General features: G+C 43.6%; 2 protein-coding genes across 4 annotated transcripts; one reads left to right on the plus strand and one right to left on the minus strand.

Moving 5' to 3' along the window:
* Window positions 1–413: 413 nt before the first annotated feature.
* dok1b (docking protein 1b) lies at window positions 414–16404 on the minus strand. Its single transcript, XM_026161681.1, has 5 exons — window positions 16027–16404; window positions 4846–5166; window positions 3653–3752; window positions 3376–3548; window positions 414–2738 (listed from the first exon to the last, which is right to left on the minus strand). The coding sequence occupies exons 1-5, from the start codon at window positions 16081–16083 to the stop codon at window positions 1380–1382; spliced, it is 2010 nt and encodes a 669-aa protein (XP_026017466.1). The 5' UTR covers window positions 16084–16404; the 3' UTR covers window positions 414–1379.
* Window positions 16405–18211: 1807 nt separating this feature from the next.
* On the plus strand, window positions 18212–20916 carry nagk (N-acetylglucosamine kinase). 3 transcript variants are annotated; one of them, XM_026152160.1, is made up of 10 exons: window positions 18212–18293; window positions 18694–18778; window positions 18971–19069; window positions 19155–19296; window positions 19603–19713; window positions 19786–19898; window positions 19979–20066; window positions 20161–20258; window positions 20342–20420; window positions 20528–20916. In XM_026152160.1, the coding sequence occupies exons 1-10, from the start codon at window positions 18265–18267 to the stop codon at window positions 20728–20730; spliced, it is 1047 nt and encodes a 348-aa protein (XP_026007945.1). In that variant the 5' UTR covers window positions 18212–18264; the 3' UTR covers window positions 20731–20916. The 3 variants fall into 3 exon arrangements, with proteins under 3 accessions (XP_026007945.1, XP_026007961.1, XP_026007953.1); XM_026152176.1 differs by lacking the exon at window positions 18694–18778 and having other exon boundaries at window positions 18231–18293; XM_026152168.1 differs by lacking the exon at window positions 18212–18293 and having other exon boundaries at window positions 18742–18800.
* The last annotated feature ends 106 nt before the right edge of the window (window positions 20917–21022 follow it).

Here is a 21022-nt window from a genome sequence, read left to right on the forward strand (position 1 = left end):
CGTGTGCCCGCCGTCCTCTTACGGTATCTCTCAGGAGTTAAAATGCACAGCGTGTCTGACACAAACCAGCCACCGTTTTAACTGTCACCAGAGCAACCGGACAACAGAATTAAAGCAGAGATGGAGAAAGGAAGGAAGAAAGTAAGAAAGGACGTCTTTGTGCTTCTCTTACTTTTTTTTTTTTTTTGAGGCTGGGCTTTAATGGTGTGATTAAGTGGCTGGAAACCGACAGAAACAACAAAAACAGAGCGTGGCAGCAGGAGAGAAGCGGAGGATGAGGTCAGACTGCGTCGCTGTCCTGTTTTGGTCCAGAACAGAAAAGTCTTTTAAGCGTCTGATTGGCTCCTGGCAGGACAAGGAGAGCGGGGTGGTAATCGAGAAACTTGTTTAAAGAAGTGACTTTGAAGAAATCGTTTAAATTTGTAGAGCCACTTTTATTATTAGTTATATTTACAGAGAGCACAGCTTTTTTGGACACATACACACACATACTTATTACACTGCGGAGGACTGATTAGTTTCATATTTAGTTTGTGAAAACACAGAAATATACAGGATTTTACCAAATGTTAAACTTGTGCAGGAAGTTGTGATTTAACGGCCACAAGATTGTTTCTGATTCTGAAGCCGTCTTAACAGTTCCACTTTTCAGGCTTCACTAAATCAGCTGCTTTTTTTTGTCCTTTTTTTTTTTTTAAAACAGCAGCTCTTCCAGTGCGACCACATCTCATATTAGTGTCCTGGCCTGAAAAAATTCATCTTCCCACTTTGGTGAGATTTGAGAGAATATATCAGCCCGGAAAACACAAACAGAAAATGACTGGTTCCTTTTGGTGTGTCCCTCGTCTCACTGTCAAACAATGACTTGTGTCCGTCACGCATTTCAAAGAAACGGAGAAAGCAGCAGTGCAAAAAAACATGTTCTTCGGTCACTTCGCAGCCACAGCGGATGAGAAAAGAAGAGCCAAGCCACTCTCCCAGCGTCTTCAAGTCAAGCCCGTAAGCAGAGACTCTTGTTGGCACATCCATTCGGCTCCTTTATGTGTGCGTGTGTTCGTTCAAATGAAGTGGCTGGCTTTGACCACACTGTGGCTTGGGTACGCCAATTATGGGTTTGACCAGGCAAACACTCACTCTCTCTTTCTGGAACACACACAAGCGCAGGGTGGCCCTGCTATAGCTGCACAGCATGTTTCAAAAAATACAGCCATGTTGTGGTTTTCTCGTGGCTGTGAGCTAATCCGCTGTCTCAAATCATTATTCCAGTCTGCCGCTGGAAGAAATGCGAAATGCACTCAGTCCTTTGGAAAAGCCCGCAGGCGCTGACCAAAAATTTGTCTTTCAGCGTCATCTTACCTCTTTGAAAAAAGCGATTCGTGTCAAATATCTCCCAGGTTGTCATAAATGATATCGGGTGCTCTCAGCCGTGCTTGTTGGTGCTGGCTGTACCACATAGCAGTAGCTGGAGCCTTAGATTTTGATACTTTGCTGTACACCACTTTCCCCCTGTCTCCACTATCACCACCACCCCAAATGTTGTTGTTGTTGTTCACGTTATTGGCGGGACCTCCATGTTTTCCAGGGGGCAGAGGAACTGGCTCCTTACGAGTGAAACCACCCCTGCCTGGCTTGGGAGCGGTAAGGGGCTTGGGGAACCGCGGCGTCGGAGGCTGTGGCGTGCCACGGCCCTGGCCAAACTGGGGAGGGGATTGTCTCTGAGGCTGCTTCCCCTCCTGTCCTGATGGGGTCACCGTCTCCTCTTGTCTCCTCTGGCTGTGAGGCTCCGCGTGAGCTTTGTCATAAAAAAGCATTCCTAAGCTAGCGGGTATGCTTCCTTTTGCACGACCCTCTGGTTCGTCATATATGTGCTCATGGGAAGAGGCGGGAGGTGACGGAGCTCCTTCTGCGTTACCTCCCGGGGGTCGCCTGCTATTGTTCACCGCCCGTCCTCCCCCTCGTCCTTTCCCTACACCCCCGTTTAGACTCAGTGTGTTCAGATCCATAGTGATCTGATCGTACACATGCGAGTACAGATCTGGGTGCTTCCTGTGGTTACTGCCTGACGGGTGATCCCCTTGGACGCCCGCTCCCACGGAATCGTCGCCTACTGGTCGTTGGCGTGGAGTGGGCACTGGAGCGGTGGCTGTGGATGGGCTGCTGGTTTGGTTCTGAGCCTTGATGCTGTCCACCGGGTCAGAATAGAGACAATCAGCGATTTGCAGAGGCAAACGGACTGAATCAGCTGGTTCAGAATAAAGGCCTGCGCTTTCATCAGATAAGGACACACCTTTGCCCACATGTCCTTTGGGAGACCGCGGAGGTGTCCCTGCACCTCCCAACATCCCTGGAGGCTCTGGTAAACTCCTCCCTTTAAGTCCCGTTCCACCTCCTTGCACCCGTCCTCCGTCTCCTCCGTCTCTCTTTCCGAGCACGCCGTCAGCCGAGCCTGGTTTGCTCCCGCCCGAATCCCCGTCGGCCTCGCGACTGCTGCAGCTGCTGCTGTCGCCGCTTCCCGTCGCCATGCTGGCAGAAATGGTATTGCGGAGATGTTGAAGCGATGCTGAGCAGTCTGATTCAGAGTTCAAAGGGCTGCTGAGGCGGCGCTCTTCAGCTAGAGCTTTCTGTGACTGGATCGCCTGGTCGACCAGTATGAAGATCTCGTTCCCTTGTTTGGTCTCAAAGGTGAAGGTGCCAGGGCCTGAGTCGCACCGTCGGCCCGCCTCGAATGAAAACATGACCTGGAAAAAGAAGAGAAAAAAAAAAGGTTAATTGGGTTTCATCCAAAATTTTGAGTTAAGTGTGTCTGTTACAGAAGGGATTGAACAAATTTCAAAATGAAACAGAAGCAACAGAAGCTAGTCGCACAAGTCCCAGCACTTCCTTTTTCCAGTGAACTTCGCTTCATTTTCAAGTTTTCTGATTAGATCTGAATAATAAATTTACTTCCAAATTCTAACTGAGGCAGAAAGTTGAAAGTCATTATCTGTTTCCCTTCCAACCTGCACCAGCGATGGCATCAATACTTAAACATAAACATCATGAGTAGACAAACTAAACAGCCTCTTTTAAAGGTCATCTGCTAATTTTAAGTCCTGATCTTGAGCTTTAAAGCATCTAAGTGACACAAAACAACCACAGAGAGTCGGACCTTAAATATATTTAGTAACGCTGAGGCTCAAACCACATATATACGCGCTGTCATTGTTTTCACTTCCTACGTATAATCAGTCGTGCGCCGTGCGTTTAAACTTAGGACAACACACATCCTTTCCAAGTTTGTCAGAGATCAACACGTTTTGATGACCTGAGGAGATTTTAGCCATTTCTCTGTTGCTCTGATCGTTTTTCTGCCTATCAGAGACATATCTCACTCACCCTGTCCCTGCCGTATCTCCTCAGCAGCTTGTAGGGCCACACCAGAACCTGCCTCTTGGTCTTTGGCTCCTTCAAGATCAAAACATCGCTTTCAGCTTTCAGCCAGTAGTTGCCCGCGAGCCCACAACGCTCTGAGGCCTCGGTCCGTTGAATGGTTACCCAGAACTCGTTCACTGCAACAAAATGAGAGCAATTTTTTTCATAAATCTTCTAGAAAATATCTGGCTGGATTAGATTAACCCCTGAGCCCAAAAGACTGGACTGCTTTGTGACTTACCCTCCTCTCTGGAGTAGTAGATGAGGTTCTCGGCCATCTGCAGGTCCTGGGGTCCTCCATTAGAGTCTACAGCACCGCTGGTACTGCTGCCACTTCCGCCCTGTTGGTCACATAAACACAACAGACAACCAGACACTGAATTAGGATACTCACAGCATGTACACATAAACATATGTAAGCTATGTGTTGCCGAGGGTTTCTTCCCTTTTAAAAGGGAGTTTTTTTCTTCCTATTGTCGCCAAGTGCTTGGTCATAGTGAGTTGCTTGACTGTCTGGTTTTTCTCGTCTTATTGCAGGGTTTTTACCCAACAATGTAAAGCACCTTGAGGCGGCTATTGTTGTGATTTGGTGCTATATAAATAAAACGGAATTTCATAAAAACACAGCAGACGTGAAGGACCAAGTAAAAAGAGTGAGAAGAGAAAAGAGTAAAGCGTTAGAGAGGCTGAGTGTGCAGTCTTCCTCCTGGAAACTCCCTCTGGCTTCCTTTCTGCAAATATCTGCTACGTTCATGTTTGTGTATATGTGTGTAGGCGCTCACATGGTGCAAGCTGCGGCCTACATAGACACTCCAAGGGCATGTGGGAAAATCTGGAAGACTCACGCACAAACAAAAAGAAAAGTCCACATTGCAGTCGATACTGAATTGCACTAAATCCGCTTTTTCATTAAATTTGTGCAAATATTTGTCGTGACGTTTAGGCTTGTACACTACAGAGCAGAGAAGCTAGGTGCAAAGAAACATATTGTAGATACAACAAGAGATAAAGACATTAAACACACACACAGGAAGCCTTAAAAAACACACACACATCCACCCTGGTATTAGTCACACACTGCAAACTCTGCTTCCTATAGCAAACCGAGCATCAGCCTACGGCGCTGAAAAATAAAGCCAGCGGAGAAGTGCGAAAATCGACAACTTTCTAACGTCCACATGAGGCTGGTTACTAAAGTGAGTCGGTCCCCCATAGGCGCCCATGCTAAAATGACCAAGTTCATTTAAGACAAATGAAACGTTTGAGGCCTGCAACAAAAAGGTGTTGGAGGCTAGGTGACTTCAAAGCCGCTTATAGGAATGACTGAGCTTTTGACTATAACACCTGTATGGTTAGTCAAGTCCAGTATTTTATTTGTATATTACTTAGTACTAATTAGCAGGTGTACAAGTCTTTAAAAACTATAAAAAATACCTGAAATGCAATGTCACACATGGTATCCATCCAATCCTTGGCAACGGCCTTTTCTGCTGAAAACACGTGCATCTTATCGTTTGTTTCCACACAAAACGCTGCCATGTTGTCTTTGGGGCAGCTCTCTGTCAGTGCAGGCAGGATGGAAATGCACTCGGACAAGCGAATGATCTTCTTGTCCAGCTTCCTGGTCTTCTCATTGGACCCGCCTACGGAGCCTCCGCCACCTCCACCTCCACCACCAGGAGCGTCGAAGAACTCGAGGCGGGCGATGCCATTTTGGCTGGCAGGGTAGAGGACGAACCAGTTCTTCTTCCATTTCTGTGGAAGTAACGAGAAAAATCATTAAACATTATTGTAGCTAAAACCGAGAGAAGCGTTTTAGCACCTTTCACCTGCTTATTTGCAGTGACAAAGAGGGAAGCTGCAGAGTACCCTCTGATAGAGTATGTCACAAAAAACTTGGTTGAAGGGTGTTTCTCACTTTTTTTTAATTTTCATTTACTGATGGTTATAAATGCTGACACAGAGACTGGGAAATATGGGTCTAAAATACTGACCCACTAATAAATCAGGTCAGCCAAAGAGCTGATTAGGCTGCTGTACACTCTGACCATGCATTTCTTGCATTAGTTGTGAAGACCAAATCAGTAGTAACAGGAAACTTTGACAAATATTGCCATGTGGACAGAAGCATGACTCCAAATGCAAATTGTCATCACTGCAAAACATGTGAGGAGGTTACACATTCTTAGGTTAGGTCATATTTCAAGTACAGGGTGTGTAATATTTACTTTCTTCTGAACATTTCTGTCGTAGTTTTTATTTTTTAAGTTTTACTGACATTGTTCACTTTACAGTACAAGTCTTTAGAAACACAAGTTTGTTCCCACCCCCGTTCTCTGCGGCCTGCTGGAGCGGGAGGGCTAGGTGGAGTTGGCCGTCCGACTGCGGTCTGGAGTGTGGGGCCTCCCTGCTGCTACGGAGTCGGGGCGGTCTGTCTCTCCCCACCGCAGGGAAAAGGGTAACACCACCTGGGTCTGGGTGCAGTTCCCCCCTCCAGGAGCAAGGGTACCTAGACCCGGTTTGTAGAGTACGCTTGGGGAGTGTGATCGTGTGTACAGCGTCTCTTTATGTCTGTCTCCACGTTGGTTGAGTGTGGAGTGAGTGCATATGAGAGCATGAGGGGGGGAATGGATGTTTGTGTCTGTGTGTGCCTGTATGTCTGTGTCTATATGTCAGGTTGGGTGTCAGGCGCCACCTCTCTGGGGACATCTCAGGCCCTGCAAGGTTTGGAGGCCTATCTCCACCCACCACCACTTCCCCTGCCGGTGGCGGACTCCCTCAGGTGTCGGTGCGTTGGTGGTTCTTTGTGTCTGGGGGTGGGCGTCCAGGTACACACCGGCTCACTCCTTGGCGGCCGCTTATCGGGGCCTGGACCCTGGGGCTCGCTCGGGCCCCTTCGGGGGTGGGGTGCCCCCGGCCTCTCGGCCTGGGGCTCGGTCACTCAGGCGCAGCTGGCTGCCGGCGGAGCTCACGGGCGCGTCACTGCAACTCCCCCTGGCTTCTGCTCCGCGGCTGCTGAGTGAACCCTCATCTGGGACTCTCCTCAGCTCTTACTGGAACAGTGGCGCGGCTGCCCCTCTGTTGGTCTTCCATGGTTTCTTGTGTTCTGGGGGCCTCTGGATGTCTGGAGTTTTGATCTCCTCCATACCTGCTTCACACCCTGGAGGACGGGGCTGTGGCCCCCCCACACTCCCTAGCAGATCGTTACATGGAGAAACCTTTGGAATACAAGCGCGCTGATCCACACAGGTATGCACACGGGTGTTCACTGCTCGTAGACCCAAATTACACCTTTCTTGGCTGCTACTTCGAAGCACATCTGTCCTGCGTGCTGCACAACAACATTGAATATTTAGTATTTACTGCTGTTTACACTTAGCTAGATTAATGCGATGGTGTTGTGTTTAGTATGTTGCTTTGTTTTTGTTTTTTTGTCTTTTTTTGCTTGTTTTCTATTCTTCTCTCAACAGGTGATCCAGGAGATTTTTATTTTTTTTCTCCCCCCCTTTTCTCACTGTCCCTCTCCCCTTCTGTTTTTCCTTTCCTTCCTCTTTCTTTCTCCCTTTCCTATCTCTCACTCATGTCTGTCCCGTCTGTAACATCTGAAAATAAAATATAATAAATAATAAAAACAAAGATCGACCAAATGGACCAATACGGCAATGCCACGATGATCCATTTGGCAAAGTAAATCCATTGGGTATCCTTGTTGGTCTTCAGACAACAATTCTGATGGCTAAAGAACCAAATGGGACAGGCGAAAAAAAGAAAAGAAACACAAGTTTGTTTTTCATGTAGCGATCAGACAAGTAGGCTGAGTTTAAACTAAATCTGAAAGCTGCCTAAGTGGGTGGGACAGGCTGAAAGGATAGAAAAAGGTGAATTTGAATTGAAACACAAGATATGATTTACATTATGCTGTTAATGTCTGTCGAACGAGCTAAAAGTGTGTGATTTGATCTGATAGCAGTAGAGGGGAACGCAAAATTGTCCACAAATGATTAAAAACTGATGAAGAGTAAAGTTAAGGTTCAGAAATTCTGAGTCAAAATGAGATTTCCAGGCTGTTCTGTTACTCTACCGCTCTGCTGTCTGAGGCTTAATGTAGGAGGCATGTGGTGATGACTCCAGTGCAGTTTAACTCAAATCTGTTGCACAAGCCATTGTTTCCTTTACATTCAATCAGCAGCAGTTGCAGACCTCAGCATTAGTCATCATTGCTCATACAGAAAAATTATCTTAAAAGCATTTACTCATCTTGAGTTTACACATAGATTAATTTAGTATATTAAAATAATTCTATGAGTTTTTGAGGTTTAACAGTTAGTTCATTTTAATCTAACTACTCCAGCTCTGACTGCATCTGTACATCACTTTAGTTTAAAAATTAACTAAAAATATCTCATTGAGGAGGTTTTGGGTTTACGTGTCTTCTGTGTAAAGAAATGTGCCTGCTTTATCTTTTATCTCCCGGGATAAAAAAAATGACCCGGACAAAATTTGGCGACAGGTTTATCATTTCTACCCCGAGGCCAGCGGTGAGGAAGCAACAGCTAACAATGATCTCTTCCTCCACAAACAAGGACAGCAGCAAACAACGTGGCACGCGATCCGACGCTGAACAATGAGAAGCTCGGCAGGTGTAAAAGAGCCCCGGCGTTCACTGCTGAAAATAGACATGAAGACATGTACGGCTGCATGTAGTCAATGCAGTGTAGACTAAAGTAGTGTTTGTCATGAAGCTGATAACTTATTTTATTTAGAAAATTCCTCCAAGCTTTTTACTCTTAAGTCATATGTGGACATTTCTCCTGAAAAAGATGTGTTTCCCCTTCAATCACTCAGCGAGGCCTGACAGCCAGACAGCTGAGTTTGTAACAGGAAGGTCAGGGGTAAAGTCCTTCGACCAGCAGGGAAAATCCAGCGAACAGAAGTAAATGAGAAATATGAATATTACAACGGCAGGAAAGGTTCTACTTCACTGATAAGAAGCGAAAACATTATTTAGTACGTCAGAAAATTAAAGCCCAAAGAACCTGAAAGCTGAGTGGAACAGCAGCCACAGCCCAGTGTGTGACTTTTGACATCGATTTAAAGGGTTAAAGCTTTTTAAAGAAAAGTGGTATTATGACATGATATATACAACTTAACAAAAATACTTTATCACGGCACATTCATTTGTCATGTTGGGAGACACACAAGGGTTAAAACCATTTACAGTGGCTTCATGCCATTCAGCTGTCTTCCATAGAAGTGTGAGAGTGAGTCAACGGGAATTATAACAGGATCCAGAAGCTAAAGAGATTCGAAGGAATTCAGCCAGCTTCTATTTTACTTACACCTGCTTTTCCTACTGACACATTAAAGACCTTTAAAGCTAAATCGCTATAGCTAGTTATTATTTATCGTTTCTCTTTCTAGTCTTCTCATATTCTGAGTGTCTTGACCAAGCAGCAAGTAGGAAAAACATAGTTTCCATTTGCCAAATATGTAATCAGCTCTATTCTGACGATAATTTAGCTTTATTTTGAACTTGTGTGGATTAGCAAACAAAGAAAAGGACTTGTTGGCTTGGACATCTCCTAGCTATCCAAAACCTGCTAAAACAGTTGGTATAGCATATCATATTGTCTTGAAATGAAACCAGTATAGTTTTACATGATATAAGTTTACGTTTATGTAGCATGCACAGATATGTCTGACACTAAGGGTAATAAAGGAGCTACTTTAACTAACTTCAACAAGAAAACTGCTTCAGCTGAAGGCGGAAACAACAAATTGAGGCAAAAAGTCACCATCAAGCACAAACAGGCTACGGAGGCATGCAAGGAGGAGATATAGAGCCAGCTGATGTGTGGGCCGAAGTAATTAACTCAACTGAGCATCGCTGGAGCGCTTGCTAGCTTCACTCCATATGACAGGAAAAGCAAACGATGGATGGAAACTCCTGATGTGGTCACAGTGAGGAAAAGGAAGACTTAAATCAGCAGGTTAAAAAACTCGACCCGAGATATTTTTATTTTACTCTACATTTGACTTCTGTTGTGTCACTACTGTTGCTCCCCAACGCTGAAGCTTCTGTTACCTTGTTACAATAGATTCACGCTTTGAATTAGTTAGACAGCAGCTCACACAAGCTGGATGCCGTCCTTCACTTGATTTTGCTGCCTGCAAGCTGGGAACATCAATAAAACACTGTTAAATATTATTTTTCTTTATCGTCAGAAACATTTTAGTAAATTCCATTTAAATATTGTTATTTTATTATATTGTTATCATTTTGACTCTACAGAGCCCAGGCCAGCAGACTAGCCCAGCAGTCAGATTGATGTAAATCATGAAATACTCATTTGCATGTCAGCTAAGAAATTTGTCAACTCCAGCTTGTGGATTCTTTGGGATTCGTTGATTAGACTGTAATAGACAGTCTTTGGATGCTATACTTAAGGAAATGTAGTGGAAATGCTTGTTAGGACCAGTAAAAGCTCTCAAAGCGGTAGGTGCTGCATCTAAATATTTGTATATAACATACTGGCGAAGTACACTTAACTGTAACTGACAAATAAAGGACTAATAGGATAAAGAAGAAGAAATAAAATAGAGCACCTCATGTAAAATGAAGTACTTCCTAACTGTACTTCAGTAAATGCTCTGCCCGTATTTACTGTCAACCATCAGTACTGCCGTACTGAATAAGCCCTAACAGCTTTTTCATTATCATCCGCTGCATGAAAATCATCAACGTGTGACTCAGTATGTAAAGGTGGAATTATGATATTTGCATGATGCTTCAGATACAGCTATAGCAACAGGGTTTGTGTATATCTACAACCTACAGGGTCCTTAGTTGGTCTTTCTGAGGTTTCCTGTAAAAGCTGAGCTGGATAACCTCTGAAGGCCTTGAGGTAAATGTGTTCATAATAAATGTCTTAATATCCCTGTCAAATGCAGCCATAAAAGAGGTCCCCGCATTAAATAAGACAGCTTTACCAAAGTCCTTCACGCACACACACCGACACACACTGCAGCCTTTAAAATGAACTGCCAAAACAGACAGGAAATGTGTGGGATTGTCATTACTGAGGATCCTCTTTGCTTCCTTCATCTGAATCCTGGTCTGTGTCAGTGTATATATGTTTGCTTGTGTGTGTGTGTGGGTCTGTGTGAGAATGCCCAACTGTTTGCCGTGGACCATACAAGCGAATGCACACACGCAGACCGCGATCAGCCCTTCTTACAATGTGATGTAATTCAGTGGTATACATGAAAAGGATGTGAGACTTTAAAGCATGTGCGGGTGTGCGACTGTGTGTGCATTATGTCTGTCTGTGAAACAGCTGCTCCATATAAGGCAACCGGCCGTTATCAGCCGCTATTACACAGAGTGGAAATTATGCAAAAGAGATGTATTTGAGCGAAGGAGCGAAACTTCCTCAGTGATGTCCTGTCTGTTTGCAAGAGCTGGAAGAATCGAAGAGAAGCACATGGCCCATACTTCATGACTGACTACCACTTTAGGGTAGTATAAGAAATATAATAATATATAATATATAATATATAATAATAATAATATAATTCTTCTTCTTTCCTTCAGGTAGCTGTGCACTGAACATAATGGTGAAAAAAATAATGAATTTTGCACTTCTTACACATATTCAACTCTTTGTTTGTTTATATGCCACAGATTCCACTGCGTTTCCAGTCAGGATTACAAAACTTTGGGTTTCATTTGCTTGTCCTTCCAACTGTCATTACAATAAGTGTTTGCATACAGACAGATGCTTTCAGGCAGGTAGATATACATTTAACCAGTCTGTCGCTGCGTGAACACGTGATGCTCTTTGTCTGTAATAAACCAGTGTAATAACCCACTCCACCATCCTCTTACTGGCCACAGACAGACCTCAGTGGCACATGCAAGGCCAGTGTGTGTGTGTGTGTGTGTGTGTGTGTGTGTGTGTGTGTGTGTGTGTGTGTGTGTGTTTCTTTAAGCATAAAAGTTTGTCTGTATCATGCCGTGTGTTGTTGGTAATATGCACTAAAAGGAATCTGGTGGAAAACAGAGGGCTCTCTGTTTATGTGTGACTTTATGTAAAAGGTAGACAAACGAGGAGGACGTTTTATAAGAGAAAAGGAGATGGCCAACTGCTCTGACCACAGGTCTGCTGCCCTAACCTCAGTCCTCTGTGGTGTCTATAAACTCAAGCTTTTCTCAACTGTTTGCAGATTCTCTCGACCCAAAAACCAAACGTGAATCACAATGAGCTCAGATTTGAGTGAAACTAATGTGAGACAATAACATTTGAGCAAACCGCAATAACTGCCTGTTCGGTTCATTTACGCTTTCCGTTACTCGCTCCCAAACGATCTGCTGATTTGACTCAAATTATATTCGCGCTACTACACGGTGAGGCTGGTACCATTGTGCACACGCCGTATGGAAAAACAGCTATGTGTGGAGTGGAGATTTTAAGGGCAATAGTAATGTCTGTGAAATCAGGTAACACAGGTAAGAGGTCGCTCTCAGCGCCAACGCGGTTTTCAACAATGACGTCGTCGCAAAATGTGGAAGTTGAGGTCTAAGTTTAGCCAAATCGACCAGCAGATCCAATAGGAACAGGCACTCTGGCTACCGATTAATCCTCAGAGAAATTTTATGATCATCATTTGGTCTGTAAATGTCAAGAAATATTACAAGCAGTTAAAAAGATCAAACAGAAAATCTAAAGATCCTGGAACCAGTGGATTTGTTGGAATTGCTGCATAAAAAAGGACTTATTATTAACAAATTTCTGGTGACCAGTTAACTCATCATTATCTTAGCATTAACTATCAGATAAAACAACAACTCTCAAATACTTTCACTTCAAACCAACAAGTATTCCCTGGAAAGCTGGAAACATTGGATTTTTTGGTCTGTGCTTCAATCCTTCGCATCAGCGATGACATGTTACTCAAGTCGCTCCTGACAGGGATGGCTACCAGCTTTCATGACAGCTCAACCATCACCAGCGTGTGCAAACATGCGAATGAGGTCCTTATTAAGACGCTGAATGTTCAGTTCTGTTTCAGCGAGCACGTGCAGCATCGGCTTTACATTAACAAATGACAAATTCTGCGAAATGTGAAGACTTTCTGAAATCTATGTCTCGGAGGAAGTCTGTCAAATATGATAAATCATTTCCAGCCGCAAGAGTACCGAATTTCTGATGCGCAGAGTCAGAAAGTTAGACTGTTAGTAAACGCTAGCTTGAACTGGCCAAATATGTGCCACATTTGTGCGTGCCTAAATGTTCATACAGTAAACTGTTTAGCTTACTTTTATTACAAAATTAAAAAGCTTTACTGTAATATCGTAGTCCATGACAAAGTTCATTTATATGGTAGTTTTAGTCAAAAGACAAAAAGGGTAGTTCTGTTTTCAAGTATTCGTATTTTTAGGGGTAGTAACAATTCTGAAAACGTCACTGTGCTGTAACACGATACCTGTACAGAAGTATTAATGCTTACTGAAGCATGATGACCTGTTGACTAAAGGCGACAAAGGGGGGGAAAGTGCACCGGAAATAAATCAGTATAATGACGTTGAGCTTTTCTCTGTGTTCTAACCGAGTGATCGGGAGAGTGACAAAAGATTTTAGTTTGGGGGGGGGTTTTATGCCAAGATATGAACCAAACTCCCTGAAGTACTGTTGTGCCTGTAGATGTTGAATGGGAACGAGGACTTGATAAGAACAGGGAACGATAAGCACAATGACCCTACCCCAACATTAAAATGTACGCAAAGAAATTGCTCCCACTGTCTTCCAGTGTAAAGTGCAGTAAATGTTTTGTAAATTTCTCTAAAATTTACAGAACTAACACTTTAAAATACTCACAGTTACAGAGTTCGGTCCAAACATATCAGGTATTTGTAAAACCAGGAGGACATGAAAGTAAATCATTATGCAAAGAGGGGAAAATATCAAATCTAATGCATCGATGGGGATTTTCAATACTGCCATCAAGATCCTTTGTACTATTCTTGCAGACTATTCAAGGAAAACTGCACACCTTCCTGTATGCTACTTCCACAAACTACAAATGATTTGTTGTTTCTTTTCCGAGAAATGTGATGTAGCTACTGAGGTGCTACCTGCAAATACAGACAATCTGACACACAAACCCATTAATCCACCGCGAGGACCTTCAGACATGAATCACTGTTGGATAAATGTAGTTGCCTCCGGGCATGTAATTCCACTTCATTCTGACACACCCCGTCTGTTCAAGTGGCAGCTAGCTCCTGGCTTTAGAGCTGCACCGTCATGCCCACACCTGCACTCTTTAAACTCAAAGCTTTGTGCAGCTCCAGCATGAAAGTGGACTGCAATCTGCAGGTCCAAGATTTATAAATCCAAATATTTATCTCAAACATGGTTTTCCAATAAACCATATTTACAGTGTACATAAAGGTGCATCACCCCAAATATTTGCCCTGTTTTACACCTCTGCATTGCTCAAATGTGCTTCTGATTGGTTAAAACAGAGCAATATGCCATATTTTGGATCCTATGAATACCGCTGTGACACAGAGTGGCATCAAAGGAAAAGCAGAAATATTTGTCTCGTGGGTAAGTTATAGAAGGATGATGCGCATTCTGGTTATCTTGCGGATGTGGGCTACTTCTGGTAAAGACTTGGCACTGATGATAAAATGAATGAATACCAAACAAAAATCATTGTGTGACCTATTTTGTTTCAACCAGATCAGCAAATGGGGCGCCATCGCAGTGCCATCACAGCATCTACAACACTGGTCAAACAAAAGTGCCCACAGTGGGCCAGATCTGCAGAGTTATCTCTAATTAAATTTTACCCATCACAAGGAGCCAGCCTGTGGAAGCAGCTGTTCTCTGTGAAGACGTTTTTTTCTGAAGTTGACAGAAAAAAACCCTCAGATGATAACAGGGGCTATCAGCATCTTTCAGCTTCAAACAAAATACTTTTGTTTGTTTCAATCCTTTATCTCTAGCACGTATTTACCATATAGGACAAAAACATTAACAAGTTAATTTAATCAGTGAAATAAACAGCTGATTAGATAATAGCTAAATATAAAATGCGGTCTACGGTCTACTTAATGTTTGACAAGAAGAACAGAGCGAAACAGAAACTTGGGTTGGACGCTGCCACTTCACTCTTAAGTCACATTTTCCAACCATACACGTGGGAACGTCCTACCCTGTCCACTGACAGCTCGAACGATTGCATAATTCACCCACCAAACCTTGCACTAGTTTCAACACTTTCAGATCAGCCAGCATTTTGCTTCCTGTTCTATTCTGCTCAATTTTGATACTTTCTTTATACCCTTCAGGGTACTTCTGGTCTTCGGTCCTCGACACTGTAAAAGACAACGCCTCACTTTTGAAAATGGAAAGATTTAGGTCTGATCACGCTCTATTGAAAACAGCCTATAAAAAGGCATTGAAACTATGTTTTGGGCGTATGAATATGCATTGTGAAGTGTTGATTCCAGGGCAGGAAATGGAGCCAGAATGTTTTGTTGGTCCATGTCATATGACCACAGAGAAACGGAGAGACAAAGACCCTCTTACAAATCTTAAAGAGTAACCCAGCTCCTATGCAGTGGTGCTCTGAGGCCGAGTGCTGACACCAGCATGCACACAAAAACACACAGGTAGCTGTGCTGCTTGTGTGTGGCTGCGAGATGACACAAAGTCTGCATGCTGACAGCGAGTTTAAATGGTGTAAACAGCAAGTACAGACAGCTGAGCTGAAGTGAAAGTAAAGACTGCAGTCTTTGTAGAAAATAGATTTGGTTTCCGACTCTACTTTAATGGTTTAACACACTTTTATCATGAGTTGTTGTGGAAAGTCACATAAAGCTTGTCACTAACACGCACACACAACCAAACTTCCCTTCCTGACAGTACTCGGGGAGCTTGAGTTCACTTTAGTTTCATGTGTTCTTGCATTTAGCCCAGAGATGAATTTGCATGCACACAGATGCACATCACCTTTACTCTAAACCACCACACCAAAAAAAGGCCAGATCACTGAAGGCACAGCCACTGACTTCCTCCTTCTGCAGGTACAGTAGCATTATCTTTGAAGCCACTGGCCTGTAATTGCACCAGTGCTCTGTTTACTTGCCACGAGGTACAAAAAAAAAACCATCTGTCTGGTGGAGGTACAAAGTTAACATCACTTAGTTGTGATTTTTTAAAAATCAAAATATGACAACATAATGCTGTCACGAGCAGTTTTAGTGCCTCTTTCTTCCCCTAAAAGGCTTTTTTTGCTTCTCAATAATGAGCAGCAGCTATCCACAAAACTGGCTGAGTATAGAGTGGAGTTTGTGTGGTTGCACGGATCTGTCATTCTTTTTAGTGACCCTGAATAAATTACATGGAATATTATCTGCTGAGATAAGAGAGAGAAGTTATGGCTTGTTTATTACAGGCTCTTATTAAAGTACCACCACTTCGTTTCATTTGCCTGTAATATAACACTGGCTGTGGCTACACGCACTTCCTTTATTTCTGTGAACGCAACATTTTATCAATAAAAGCAGCGTTTTTTCTTTTCTTTTCTATTCCTGGGTCTTACCTTTCCAAACTTTTGGTGTTGCACATAAAGCTGTCCCTCCTTAACGTGGGTGTCCATGCCCCCCAAAAACGCTAAAGCCCGCCGTCCTCCACAAAGATGAAACTGGACTTGAACTTGACAGAAGAAAATCACCTTTTTTTTTCTTCTTTCACCCCCTCAACAACTTCTCTCTTCTCTCACTTCCGCTCCACAGGCCTTAAACCGTGTTTATCGCGACGCTCGCGCGCATGTAACAGTGTCATGGTGATACTAGAAGAAGAAAAAGTTCCAAACTGTCACCGAGAAGTCCTCACAAACTTAATGTCCAAATGTTGTCGGCTGCTTTGACTATCTGTCGCTTCTCACTCCTCCTGTAGCAATGGACCAATGAAAAGCCGCGCTTATACGACAACGCGTCACTTCCGGGTATCGGTTTCACAATAAAAGCGCTGAATAATGTCTTTTGACTTCATGCGTATGGTTGCAAAAACCACAAGAGAAGTTTGCTGTAGTTGTGTGTAGCTTCTCCAGCGGGTGGAAAATGTTCCAAAGATATTTAGATAATTAAATATAGACAATTTATGTTGGTGGTGGGGGGAATTTTTTGTATTTGTTTTTTTTGTATTTGTTTGTTTTTGCACTTAAAAGTGTGGAAATTGTTTGAGAACAGCCTGCTGAACCCAGTTGTGTCCTTATCAGCTCCCCCCACTGCATTGCATCAAATATTTGTTGAATACTTCATTAGAAGTGTAAATGATTATTGTTTTTAAATTAAAACAGTTTTATTTTAGTATACACACGGCAAAGTAAAACAAACGAGCTGAACTCCTATGACAGTAGGCTTTACTGAAAATCTTGCTGTCATATCAGTTCACAATGTGCTTTATGTTGATCGTGAATTTGAAACCGACGAGTCTCCGGAATGGGGAAATGTTTATTCTAGGATCCTCTAAAAGTGATATCCACCAGCCCCCCAAAAAAGAAACTCTAGAATATCTGTAGTCAGGAAATTTCACTTCTCAATTTATGAGCTTTCTCTGTAAAACATGGAAGATCAACATTACCCATGAAGAATCATTATTCATGGAAGTGTGAAAAACACGGGGAATATTTATACATGCTTTCTTACTTGGGGGAAAAAATGAGTTTTACTGTTAAACTGAGTTTTTTCGCCCGTAGCGCACGTTTATTTTGAAATAATAAGTAACAACCGGTATTGTATTAAATGCGTTATACTTGTCGCAACTCACTCCCTTCATCTGAAGGAGTGAGCAGCGTGGTACGCGCACGGAGCCGCTCATCTCCTTCTCTCCTCCCACCTCCTCAACCTTGTGTAACATGTGTGATAGAAAGCTTTAGTGGCTCATTAAAAATATGATGAACTCATATGGTGATTGATTAGTTTGGGATGAGTATTTTTGGCAATTACACAAATTTGGGTTTTGGTTCAAAATTAAATCCCATAAAAAGTTCATAAATACATTTACAAGCGACTGTTACTGTTCATTTCAAACCACCCAGCTTTCTGAGAGCTCAAGATTAGCACTTAAAATACTTAAATTACATAAACATCACAGGAATTGTGAGTGATGCAGGCTATGCTGGCAGGAGAAGCTGGCCCCCAAAATTAATGCTTTGCAGATGCCTCCTGCTGGCTTGCAGCGCCCCAGTTTTCAGCCAAATGGCGCTAAATCGCTCAATCGTGATGTTTAAACTATGACTCAGACGCAAAATGGGTTTTTTTGCTGGCTCGTGTTCCTTCACAGGTCAAAAAAAACCCCTGTACTCCTGCATTGCATCTTATTATTTAAACTTCAGCAGACTGCCTCACATGCTGGCGGAGTGCATATTTTCTTTATGCACTCATTACAGAGGCATGATGCCACTATCAGGCCAATGCAGCTTCTCTCTAATAGTACCGTCCTGTAAGTTATTGCAGGATGCAAACACTCGCGTGTAACTGTTAAAGGGAGATAAGAGCTGTTGCTAAATGTTATTTTTAACGTCTCTGTAGGGAATCTAATTGTAGCGTACATCACGTGTTTGTTCGTGTTCTACCTGATATTGTTTTCGCATCTGTCTCCTTGAAGGCCCCTGGTTTGTTTCATGATTGTAGCCCTAGGCTGCTGCTGAATTTCTCAAATAGAAAGACATTGCTGCCATCTACTGGTCATTAGTCATAATTACAGGTTGGAGGGCGTTCACCCTCTGCTCTCGCGATATCTGCGCAGTTGCCCGGACCAAAACAGGAATTGAGACATGGAGCGAGTGTTCGGCGGAGTTGAGGGGTGAGAATCAATTAAAATAAGCAGTAAAACTCTTCTAAGTTTATTGTGATGAAGTGTCACGTAAGGCTTGTGTGTATTACAGGCATTTATTCAAGTTTTTAGGTCAATTAGAAAGTGAAGAAAGAGTTTTCTTAACGGCTGTGCGCGAGTATGTGTGTCTCGTGATCACTTCTCTTTTGTGGGCTGTTTCTGTCAGTTAAAATGTCATCATTTGTTTTTTTAAAAGTATGCTATAAATACGTATTTGTCTAAATGAGGTTTGTGGGGCCTTTTTTGTGGATCTATTTAAATTGTGTGTGTGTTTCTATCAGGGAAGATGCATACAATGGTCTTGTATAGTGATGTCTAGTTGCTTTGGTGGTTAGCAGCTCCGTTCATGTATTTGTCAATTCCTTATTAGGGGAGGAACGCACTCCAAAGCAGTGTTGTTGTCAGGGGATGGGAAGGTGTTGGCAGAGACGGCGGGACCATCCACCAACCACTGGGTGAGCGGAAGTGCTGATGGAGGCAGGTGGAGAAATTTGGAAAGGGGAAAGAGGGGGCAGATGGTGGCCGGATGAGGGGTTTGCACATTAAATAGACTGTCTTTATACTTGTCTTCTGAGTGAATACATTGTTACATTGTGTTATACTGTAGCAAGTTCCATTTATTTTGCAACACTTTTTGTCTCTCACAGCTGGTCGGCGTGGACAAGTGTATCTCAACCATCGACGACATGGTCCAAAGAGCCAAGGTCGAGGCGGGGCTGGATCCAGGCACGCCGTTATACTCCCTGGTCAGTCTGGCTGTGTGCCGGTGCAGGTTGCTGATTGAAATAATGTGAGCCCTAACATCTGATTTGTGTGCATCTGCGTACGCAGGGCATGTCTCTGAGCGGAGGCGAGCAGAAGGATGCCATCGACAGACTCATCGCTCTCATGAAGGAGCGGTTCCCCAGCCTCAGCGAACGTTACTTCATCACCACAGACGCCATCGGTGCCATGGCCACGGCCAGCAATCGAGGTAAGCTGCCATTTTCTGTTCTCGCTTCATACAGCAGCCAGTCCTCAGCAGGAAGACAGAGCTGCCCCAACCATGAATGTGTTCATGTAACAAACACAATGACACTGTCCTACGGTATGATTGTTAAATATTTGACATAACTTGTGTTTAAGAGCTGCTCTTAGCCTAAAATGTTACAGCAGGTCGCAGTTTAATACTTTACTGTTTTAGGTGTGGCTCTATGTATCATCTTTACTGTCTGACCCTGAGCTTTATGGCTTGATGGTATCAGCATATCAGCGTTATCATCAAGATCTTTGTCTTCAGGGGGCATAGTCCTGATATCAGGGACCGGATCAAACTGCAAACTAGTCAATCCTGATGGCTCGCAGATCGGCTGTGGGGGCTGGGGTCACATGATGGGCGATGAGGGATCAGGTAACTATGTCGGAATATGTGAATTATTCATATCTTTATAGATCAGACTGAGCTATCTGTCCATCTTCCCAGCCTTCTGGATAGCTCACCTGGCTGTGAAGACGGTGTTCGACGGCAAAGACAAACTGGTCGCTCCTCCTCACGACACCACGCATGTTAGAAAAGCCATGGAGGAGTACTTCCAGGTCAGAGTCCCAAAAGTTCGGAGAGATGTGTCGACATACACAGCGATACCGTCTAATGGGTAAAACTCTGTTTATCGTAGGTGTCAGATCTGATGGGCATGCTGCCACATCTCTACAGAAACTTCCAGAAGTCTCATTTTGCAGGGTTCTGCAAGAAGGTGGCTGAAGGTAGGAGGGTGTAACTCCCTGGTCTGCTTTGAAATGTGAAAGATTAAGCGGTAAGGTAGAAGTCAGACTTTGTGTGTGTGTGTGTGTGTTAAAGGTGCCGAGGCAGGGGACGCTCTCTGTCGGCATGTGTTTGCTGAAGCTGGACGAGTCCTGGCAAAACATGTAGAAGCAGTCTTACCTGCAGCGCAGGAGGTAACACACCCACACAGTCACGTGCTGTCACCTGTTTGTGATCACGTTTCTCTGAGTCGCGTCTTCTTTTATTTTCCTGACAGCCACTATTGAGCGGCGACCTCGGCCTGCCAATCCTGTGTGTGGGCTCGGTGTGGAAGAGCTGGGAGCTCCTGAAGCCAGGTCAGTGTCTCCATGGACCCTCATCATGAAACCCTTCAACTTATCCACTTCCTCTGCCTGAGTAGCTTCTATCCTGAAGAAGTCTGAGATTCTCCGTCTCTCCCCAGGTTTCACTGAAGTCTTGGATAAACTGGCATCATCTGACAAGCACAAGGGTCATTTCTGCAGCTACAGCCTTCTGATTTTGCAGCGGTCCTCGGCGCTCGGTGGCGCCGGCCTCGGAGCGCAGCATTCAGGTGCTACCATAGCCATGGATTATGCCGCCAATGCCAAAGTCTTCTATCAACACACCTTCAGCAGCAGCGCATGAGAATGAGTTGCAGGAAGACTTGCTGGCCAGTTTTTTAATTTTTAACGTGATTGTTTTGCACTTGATTTTGACACTAAAGAGTCAGATCTCAGTATGCTCATGTTAATTTTATCGTACTGTGCAAAGACTTTTTAATGCTCGTTTGCATTTGTGATTTATAATAAAAATGAGGTTGAATTTATAGAAGATCTTTGCATTGTTGTGGATCATTTTAGACTGATTGATGTGGGCTTTCCTTCATCGTGTTTACCTAAATTTCATCTAGTTTAGTGTCACATTTAGAACACTGAGG

Source organism: Astatotilapia calliptera, chromosome 3 (genome assembly GCF_900246225.1).
Source record: "Astatotilapia calliptera chromosome 3, fAstCal1.2, whole genome shotgun sequence".
In the NCBI taxonomy this organism is placed as follows: Eukaryota; Metazoa; Chordata; class Actinopteri; order Cichliformes; family Cichlidae; genus Astatotilapia; species Astatotilapia calliptera.